Source organism: Anopheles darlingi, chromosome 2 (genome assembly GCF_943734745.1).
Source record: "Anopheles darlingi chromosome 2, idAnoDarlMG_H_01, whole genome shotgun sequence".
Lineage (NCBI taxonomy): Eukaryota > Metazoa > Arthropoda > Insecta > Diptera > Culicidae > Anopheles > Anopheles darlingi.
The window spans coordinates 69,628,557-69,638,556 of NC_064874.1; the positions used below are offsets into that span (position 1 = coordinate 69,628,557).

General features: G+C 48.0%; 2 protein-coding genes and 1 non-coding gene across 5 annotated transcripts in view; 2 read left to right on the plus strand and 1 right to left on the minus strand.

Annotated features, from left to right (window-relative positions):
• Positions 1–10,000, plus strand: part of LOC125952409 (uncharacterized) — a 310,728-nt gene that overhangs the window by 108,107 nt on the left and 192,621 nt on the right. The gene's annotated exons all lie outside the window — the stretch shown is intronic.
• Positions 1–10,000, minus strand: part of LOC125952334 (neuronal acetylcholine receptor subunit alpha-7-like) — a 61,502-nt gene that overhangs the window by 9,585 nt on the left and 41,917 nt on the right. The window contains exons 7-9 of the mRNA XM_049681776.1: positions 3,461–3,655; positions 3,050–3,136; positions 2,849–2,958 (exon numbers count right to left, since the gene is read on the minus strand). Coding sequence (XP_049537733.1) covers positions 2,849–2,958; positions 3,050–3,136; positions 3,461–3,655 — 392 coding nt within the window. The remainder of the gene's footprint in view (positions 1–2,848; positions 2,959–3,049; positions 3,137–3,460; positions 3,656–10,000) is intronic.
• Trnal-uag (transfer RNA leucine (anticodon UAG)) lies at positions 6,376–6,455 on the plus strand. The gene has a single exon. It is a non-coding gene; the product is annotated as a tRNA-Leu (tRNA).

Genomic DNA, 10,000 nt, shown 5'->3' on the forward strand with positions numbered 1-10,000 from the left:
TCAGCGGACTCCAGGAGTACCGCCAGCAGCATACCTTTCGCCGAAGTGCTGTGCTGGAAAGCATCGAAGCGAAAGGTGTTTCCCAGCTCCCATCCGAACCTTCCTCGCAGTGCCAAATGAAATACAAACACACAAGCACACACACACACACCATTCCATCGTACGCACACACACACGCACACACACCTACGCAGTCACACGCGTGCTCCATTCATGGCTAGGCCTGCCGCGGGAGCTGTAGCTTTAGGTTGGTTGGAAGTTTTCCCAAGTGTCCCGACATTCCGGTACCCCCCGTACCCGTAGCTGACGAAAGCTTTCAACAGCCCAGTAATGGCCGATTGAGTTGCCTATAGCCTCCCGTTTCCTCGGTTCTCGGTCTCCACCCGGTTGCTACGACTAGAGAGTTTTCTCGCGAAACATTCGGAACGCTTTCTCCAGAATCCAGTAGCAGCGAACGAGCGAGCGAGCGAGCGAGCGAGAGGTGAGGTGGTGTCAATGGTGATGATTTTCCTTCCGATGTTGTTGTTGTTGTTGTTTCTGTTACTGTTGCTGGTACCCCCCCCCCCCAGGACTCGCACGCCCCCTTCCACTGGTGGAAACCATCATCATATCTTTCACTGGGATGTGCTTTGAATAAATAATCTGCTCGCTTCTTCCCAGGCCGCGGCGAAGAATGCTGGCCGCGCTTGTTTGTGTATCTAAATATGATTTTAAATAATCCATCACTACACACACACACACACACACACACACACACACACACACACACAAGTGCGCGTTGGTGATGTTTTGATGCACGATTCTCGGTTTGGCGTGAAAATCGGCTTCCAGCGACGGGCAGCATAAGGATTGCGATTGTTTCTCCCTTTTTATCGTCTCTCTATCAGACCGCAAAACAGAAGAGTCCCGTCCACAATGTCAGATCTATCATCGTACCGGAGGCTAAAGGCTGGATTGAACGCCCCATCCACACCTGCACCCCTGCACCTCCTGATCCTAAAAACCGATCATCATGACGAAACTGTCTGTCAACGAGCTGCCTCTCGGTCGAGTTATGAGCCTCACAACCGACCAGCAACCGACAAGTTGGATGGAATTTATAAACCTTCTCGGGAGTCGTCGAGAGTTAGCGAGGGCGCTCCGATCAACCCGGATGCCGATATGGGCCGGTTTGCTCGTCGACTAACGATGAAAAATGCCCAAAACGTCAAGCACACACACACGCTCGCTCGCTCGCCTTCCCTATTTCTTTCGAGATAGCTCGAGAGAGAGATAATTTTCGCCGGGTTGTCGTTGAAGCTGCTTCACTTCACAACGAAACGCGTGGAGCCACATTCCTGCGTTGGCCAACAATGGCGGGGCTTTGCAAAAACGGCAGACAGACACGGACGTATGTTGGGCCTAGCCTAGAGTAGCGACATCACCAGAAATGCCGAGCGACTGCTGATGCTGCTCGTCTCGATAATATTCCAACGACATCAAAGCGATCTCATCGGAACGTTCGAGAGAAGGTTGGTTGACGAAAGCTTGAAAGATGAGGCATAGTGTAGGGAGGAACCTCGATAGAATTGCGTCGTTCGGTCAGGGTAAGGTGTGATTTAGGGGAGGAAACTATGTTCGCCCGGGGAAGAATTTCCGAAGGATGTTTATCGTGCCATTTCTCTCATCGTTGATGCAGCGCGAACGTTGTCATTTGCCACTATTTTGCCACCCTCCTGGGGCATCGGATAGCCTTGCCGGTCTCAGCATGCAAGTTGATTGCTAAACCCACCGCACAGGCTGACAGCTGGGAATAAGATATTTTTCAGCCAATAAATATACAGAGGTTACAGTGTAGATTATCAATTATCTTTAAAATTCATAGATCAAACAGTGGCTTCTTTATAAGAGGCTAGCTTTGAACAATACACGTCAGATTGTTGAAAACAATAAATATTTAATTCACACCAACGCTCACGGCATGGGAAAACTTATGATACTAAAACCCCATTTTCATCATTTTGTGTGCATAATTCTAAGAAGAAATGTATTTTTAAACGATGAAATTCCACACCAAAACATATTCAGTACAGAAAGTAGTAGGTTGACAGAAAGTAACAATTTGTATCGCCCCCAAACATTCCCAGAAACTAAAAGTCAAACTTTACCATGACCTTTATCTTAGCTCATAGTAGTCTTCGAAATTGGCAATTGAAAACTGCATCGGAAACAATATAAAACAGTTTCCGGTTCAAAGAAACGATTGCTTCTAACAGTGCTAATTCGATTTTCATGTTAATTAAAATCACTATTGACTATTAACCAAACCTGGCAATAACATGCATTGAATGCACGTTTGATGTCGATTTGCGGAATATGTAATGATCTTATTTGACAAAAATGCAAAGGTCAAATGTTTAGATTACTGATCCGGAAAAGAAATTAAAGAAAATATACGAGTTTTACATGAAACATATTTTTAATACTAATTCAAATGTATGCTATTAACTTCGAGCATCGTTTGATTCTTTCTATAGCACCGGCACCAGTTCTACAAAAAGTTACCGTATTGTCAATATCCCATATCATAAATGCTTCAATACTCAAGAGAGAACGCAAAAGAAGTCCATATTAATTGTTCGAAGGAGCTGTTGAAAATCAGGAAATGGGAATACTGAAAATACCTATTGATTTTAAGCAAAAAACCAATGAAAAAAATCATCGCTTCACTGCAAGGAATTAATTTGATACCTTCAATTGAAACCTCGACGTTTTTAGTTCCGTGCATGTTTTCTCCATTTTCCTCTAAACACAAGTGCAACCGTGGCTGAGTACTGTTGTAGCCAAGCCAATTGGCAGGCCCACTTACCCAATCAGACATTTCGTGAGTGTCCGCATTTCTATGATGATAATTCAAAATTAAAATGGTCGAAACAACGGATGATGCAACCATAAACATGATGCAGTTAAAATATGTGCCTGTAGGGGAGATAGGAGATTGAAGAGTGAAACAATAGCGTGTTAGGAAAGAATTGAACGGAGAATGTTTAATTAAGCACGTTTACGTTACCTAAAAGTGGAACAGCATCCGATGTGGCTGGCATTGTTTCAGCAACCATATTTAAAAATACAGTCAATGATAATAAAATTGTTACGCCTGTGAACGAGAGAGTGAGAGAAGTGTTGAAGTGAAACACCATGCCGGCCAATGTGCATTGGTTGGGGTGGAATCCTTTTCTTTTTGCTTTCAATGAAATACCCCATGTTCTATTCATTCCCCATTGTTCGGTCGAACACCGAATTCAATAGGGATCAAACAAAACGGGAATACCATTTTTACATTAAATTACAACCAAAAACGAAGCAAAATTATTTGCAGTGACTTACTGAACGGAACCCAATAGCATAGTGTGGAGTTTGGTGGTTCGTTCCCTCCCTTCCCTGAGTTTCGGCAAGACCGGTCGCCGGTCCTGGGACTTACCTAATGATAACTTTTCTCCCGAGTCCGGCGGCAGCGTGAAGCCGAGCAGTGCCATCGACGCAATCAGCACGCACGGCACGATCAAATTGAAAAAATAGTACAGCGTGCGCCTCCGGATGATGATGGCGAAGGTGATGTCGATGTAAGGCTCTGGACAGCAGTTGTAGTAGATTTCGTTACGCTTGCCGGGAACACCTACACACAAATGCCCGTCCAAACGTCCGGTTGGGATGGTTGGGAGTTTTTTTTTAAATGATGGAAACGAGCGAGCGAGAGGGCCAAGCAGCCCGACAAACGTTAAAACGGCACGAAGGAGCGGGTTTTCTTTTTGGGGAGGGAGTGTTTGTGTGTGTATGGTTGTATGTGTGTGTATGTGTTTAGTTCGTTCCGATTCCGTGGCCGTTCATTTCCAAACCGGAACTTCGGTGCTCTCATTGGAGCCGTCGTTCAAAAAGCGTATGTAGAGCACTGAGCATAGACCTATCATCAGTCCATCCTCCATCATGGACGATTGCTCCACGATAGCGAATGCGAATGTGAAAACAGCTGAAGCTGACGAACGGCTGATGATTCGGTTTTGTTTTTTTCGCGTTGAAATTCCATTTTCTAATGCGTTTACCATGCTTCTTACTATTCCCCTCTTCCCGGCCAAAAACAAAACCCAGCAGAAAGGTCACTCCCAAAAAACTCCGCTAAAGTCCGACTACTATACACATGCTACATGCTGCGACATGTGAACAGACCTTAGTAGGTCTAGGCGCATGAAGGCGAAAAAGATGGTACAGTACTGTACGATGAAGTGTGGACGAAAATGTGGATGAAGAGGATGTGCAAGACCGTCACTCGTCGCATACCCGGACGGTAATGAGGGCAATGAGAATGAAATGAAGGCTGCGTTACTGATGGCCGTTACGATCGGGATCGAGTGCGAATGGACTTATGAGCTCCGGGCGGAGGTAGTACGAGCACATGATGGTGAGATGGTAAGAGGATATGAAGGCACACAGAAAGGAAGGACGATGCTTGCGATTGATTGTGATTTCAGGAACGTCGTAACCACGTACGGGTAACGACGTCGATGGACACGTTCCGTTTGAAAAAGATTTACTTTGCGAACAGTGTACGACTTCCTACGGATAAAGTGAGCTGGAAACTACCATTGGCCTAGCTACTAGACTATCTTGATTGGACCAAAACATTGTACTGAAAGTATCTGAAGTAACTTCTAAGGATTCTCCCGCTCTGAGAACTACCGATAACCTAGGGAAGTATTCCTTCTATCGTCACAGGAATCGCAAGTCCGAAAGCCACGCTGCTTGCATGACATTAAGGCGATCAACCCGTGCAACCGTAAAGCCATTGACACCTCCACCACATCGTTCACACCTCTCTTGAGCGGGTTAATTGAAAAAGAACTAATGTGGAATGTAAAGTTGGGGCCGTTAAATCAATTTGCCCCGCCAGATCCGGCGGCCTACACGACGCCTAGTGTCGACCAGATCCGACGCACCACCGACGTCACCATTCATCTTGAAAACTAATGCTACCCGGTCACATTTTTGGCCAGTTTCCCCATTTATGGCGGACGCACCGTCGGGCGTCTTTTGGAAGTTGGCCCATTAATTGAATTAGTTGTGATCCTCTGCACCAGCGCACCCACCGCTACCGCCACCGGGTAGCGCTTATTGAATGTTTAATGTCGGTGACGCCATCGTGCATAGGCGCACGCCCACACACACACATGCGCGAGCACGCGGTGGTGGTAGAAAAGCCTCTCCTGCCACCAGAACCAGCCACACGTGCTCCACGAGACGAAAGGAAAGTTTAATAACCGCGCTGGGCCCGAACAAGGGGCCAGGTTGTCGCTGTGCCAAGATTCTCAGCCCGGGAACGGACCGTCATTCAGCAAAAGGGAATACGGAGGAAGGACCAGGACGTTTGGGGACAAAGTTTACCCATTCATCCTATTCGCCAGACAGCGAGACCATTCCCAGGGAGGTGGATTTTCGCAAAGAAAAGCAAGAGAGGGGCGCTTTCGGACGGGGACAGTCCGTGGCGGCCCTTTTCGGGAGAGGGATTAGTGATAAAGGGGTTGCTTGTAATAAATTTAATCACTTTGCATGTTTTAACCATTAATACCCCGGGCTCCCAGGGAGCACGAATGCTCCGCTGATCCCAAATCCCGACCGTACAACCCGGACAAATGGCTAACCGAGGGTGGGCCCCGTTGAGGCCACTTCATTAGGTAGAGCAAAGGAGAACGGGTGCCAGAGCTGGGCCAGACTGAGACTATACAGTTCTGGCCCAACGCTTCACTCCGCCAGAGATATCGTTCATGCTTGGTAGAGGTGACACTGTCGGTTCGCTCGGTGATCAATAACCGCAACCCTCCCCACTAACCCTAACCCTTGGAGACGAGAGGTAGAAAAGGGATAGAACCCCTGCTCCGTGGAACGCAAAGCCACAACAAAACAAAGACCAACAAAGGGTGGTTTGGCGTCCTTCGAAGGATCGATTTCGTCTCCGGAGGCAGAAGGTTCTCCCTTGCTCTCGCCCCCCCCTGTAACGGTTACATCTCTGTATCACCGTTACACTAACACCGTGCAACGGGCAAGGGGTGAGAGGGCGATATGCTCTGTGACCAATCAACTAGCTAGGCACTATAGGCAGGAGAAGGAGGAGCTAGGCCAGACGGGGTTGCAGGGAATTGATAAAAACCCCTCTTTTATCATGCCCTAAACGATTATGGCAATTAGTTAGCAAATTGTAAAACGAAACGATCCCCCTGCACCTCCGATTTACCAGGGAGCGAAGTCAGTTTCCCTTGCTACGCCTTGGCCGCAGACAGCCTTTCCTCCAGCACTGCGAACGAGGGGGTATCGTTTCACAAACAAGTGGCTTTGATCTAGTACACAGGCAGCGTGGCCGAGCGGTCTAAGGCGCTGGTTTTAGGCACCAGTCAGAAATGGCGTGGGTTCGAATCCCACCGCTGTCAAAAGATGATTTGGGGGGAGAGGATTGTGAAAGCTCTCTGTTCGTTCTCTCTCTCTCCTTATTATTATGACAATCCGTTTTACAGGCTTTTTAGGTAAACGAAAGCTCTCTTAATATATAGCGGGAAGACAAAAGAAATTAAAGATAATTTCCGTGGAAAAGGCACACAAATAGGTGTTACATATCACAAAATCTATCAGTAGACTTGTTTCAGATAAGGAGTTATCAATTGCAAAGACATCGTCCCGCCCTATCAAGTGCCTTCCTTTAGTATCACGCATAACAGGGAGGGAATAGAAAGAATTCATGGACACACAAATGTAACACACACACAACAACAACAACAAATGGTTTTTGCAATCGCACGCGGAATGGGGTAGACTCTGAAACGAAAATAAGAATATCTGGCTGATTAAATGGCACTGGTAGGCCGGCTGGCTGGTTGGCTGGCTGGCTAACTCGCTGCGTGACCGCATCCACACACTAGCACACTCACACACACACACACAAGAGTGTCAACCACCTGGTTGGTGGGCGGCTAGCTAATGTGGGCGGACGCACGCATCTTTTTCGCGAAGCTCTTTATCGCGTGCTACTTACCGACAGTCTGCCAACCATCAGTCTTCGGCGCTTTGTAATGCATCTCACTCCGTGCGTTCGTTTGTGTGTGTGTGCCCCTCTTTTGCTAGCTTTCCCTGTTACATTTTCCAGCCTTTCCTCCTCTCACTCTCTCTCTCCCTTTCGATTTCTATCTGTTCTGTCTCTAGAGCACACGTGAGTGAATGTTTATCGCTTCGCCCTCGGTTCAAGCGCGTCTGCCAAGGTGGCCACCGCCATCCCCTCCAACCCCGGGGAGGATCGTGGTCGTCGTCGTCGTCGCCGTCGTCGTTCGCGGATCGTCGGGTTGATCGGATAGGAAGCGAGGCGAGGTACCCCCAAAACGAACGGTTTCGTTCTGGTTTCGCATTTCAACGCCCTCTTTTCGGCAGATCACAGTGGTTTCGTGACGATTGATAAGTGCTAACGAATGACGCAATCTTCGTGTATCGCGACTGCCACGCACGGCTCGCGAGTGCGCCCACACACACACACACATACATACATTTATATAAGTGCGCACTCGCTCCACATGCCACCAGATGAGCCACCTGCTTGCCAACGTTGGTTCTTCTTCATTAAGCCGGCGTGTACCAGCGGAAGGCACCCCGTTGTTCTGCGTACCGATCCGTGTCGGCTGTCTCCTTTGTGTGTGTGTGTGTGTGAGAGAGAGTGTATGTATGTGCCCCGTGTCTAGAACGAACAGCTCCGTAGCTGGTGCTGCCCGTTACTCGGTGGGTTCTCATCGTTTCGCCATCAAACTGCGCGACATTGGCGCATTCGAGATGCAGTTTCGAGATGGAAAACGACCGATAGATTGACGCCAAAAATTGGACGGAGACAGCCTGCACCGGCCACTAGTTCGGATCGGTACTGGGTATCGACGCCTTCGGATCAACGCTTGCGCGCCACATCCTTGGCAAACGGTGCTCATCCGGTTCGCGTGGCAGTACGCGATGGAAAATGGTGCAATGCGTTGTTAGTTTTAGCTTTAGTTTAGTACATTTTTCTTCCGTATTTTTTTTAACAGGTTTAGTTAAGTGTTGTTATCGTTAGGGGTTTAGTTTGGGAGGAGTGGAAGGGGAGAAGGGGCCATTGTGGTTGTTTGCGTCACGGCAATCCGTGTCGATGGATCAGTCGGTTAAGGGAAATTTAAGGGAGCAGTTTAAGAAGAAGGAGCAATGGAGGTGCAGGAGGAGCCTGTGTTGTCAAACATAAAACCCTGACTTGTGTGGTGCTGGTGCTGGTCGTGGTCAATGTCATGTACGTCCTACGAGTCAGTTACTTTAAGGGTTCCGATACACAAAGGGAACTTTACTGCTAAGATTGATAATCGCTTCTGCTTTCTAGTCTGTCTGGAAATATTCAATAAATCTGCTGTCCAATGTTTTGAATTGAGTAATTTAAAATGGAATAAGATTTTAATCTCCATTGTCCATTATCTCTATTATTCATTTCCGATCTACATATACATTTTTTCTGTATGTGAAATGGACGCTTTTGATAATTGCAACAAAATGTTCCAATCGTTTATGAGCGTAAGACTGAAATAAATATTTCAAGTTCTCGAATGATAGTTTATGCCAAGCCCATGAAAGATTACTAAAAGTTGCATTCGTGTATCGGCTCCATTGGAGTCTTGTTATGTCTCGTTCACTGTCTCTCTCGCGCGTATTTTCGTCTCGCAGTCCATTGGATGCTTCTGGTACTCGAATCTCGATTGTCGAATCTCCAATTGAATTTTCAGCACTTGTTACACATTATCTTGCTGCGACATGATTAACCATTCGCCCCACTACCACTGGTCCGCTTCGCAGGTTACATCCGCATTATCTCAACCACACACACACATACCGGTGTGATAGTGAAATGGCATTACGATCAAAAGCTGGTGAGAGCCTGGCGCTGAGGTGTTTCTCTCATAACACAAACACGTGTGGACGCGCGCAATGAAATGAAAAATGTAAATATTCCTTAAAACGAAAACAATCCTCATTAATGTCAAACTCATTAATAAAGCCATTTGCCCGCTTTTTGGTAGGTTTCCGTGGCAGCATACGGGACTCCCCTCACCCTGTGTGCCCGATTATGTGAGACAAACAATAACGCGGACCGTGGACCGTGGATGGAGCCGAACATTCAGCGACCGAAAGCAGAACGGAGCGAACGCACGCGAGCGAAATAAGCGGATGGAAAACAGGGACACACTAGCCTCCGTACTCCTCGCCCCCCCCTCCCCCTCCCACTCCCAGGAGACAGAGGAAATTAATGAATTTAATTTCTTCCGCCCCCCAGAGGCAACCCAGAGACGTGATTAGTAGACCGGTCACCGGTGACCGGACCGGACCAGACTGGGCTGGCTGGCTCGCAAACTTCTCTTCCGTCGGCGTCGACGGAAGCGGAAAAGTGAGCGAAAAAAAAACCGGATGAAAAATGCTGTTGACGCTTGATGCTGGTTGCCGATTTCGTGGCTTTCGACGAACGGGGCCCGGTCCGGGTGGTCGAACAGGGTGGAAAAGAAGCAAGTGTTGGACGTCCCCTTCACAATGCTCAACCTTCAGGAGGCTTGAGGATATTCATCAGCATCAAATTTCCAGCCGGAAATACGGAACCGTGGCGCCATTTTACAAAGCAGCCGCCACCGCCGCCACCACCACGACCAGCAGTACGGTCATTAAACATTGTTAAAGCTCACCGTCAGTAAAGGCCAGTTTTGACCAGTTCCTCTGCTCCGCTGTTTGTAGTGGTTGGCCACCCCTCCCCCGGGGGGAGGTAACCTGGCACCATAATTGGCAGCTGCAACCCCGAACGGGGCCCATAATGGTACCCTTGAAGTGGGTAACAGCTTCAAATGGACAGTCATTCTTCGACGTCGACGAAGGCCCAAAGGACACACACACACACACTCACGCACCTTTACGCACCGATCATCGGTCCCAATTTTTCCAC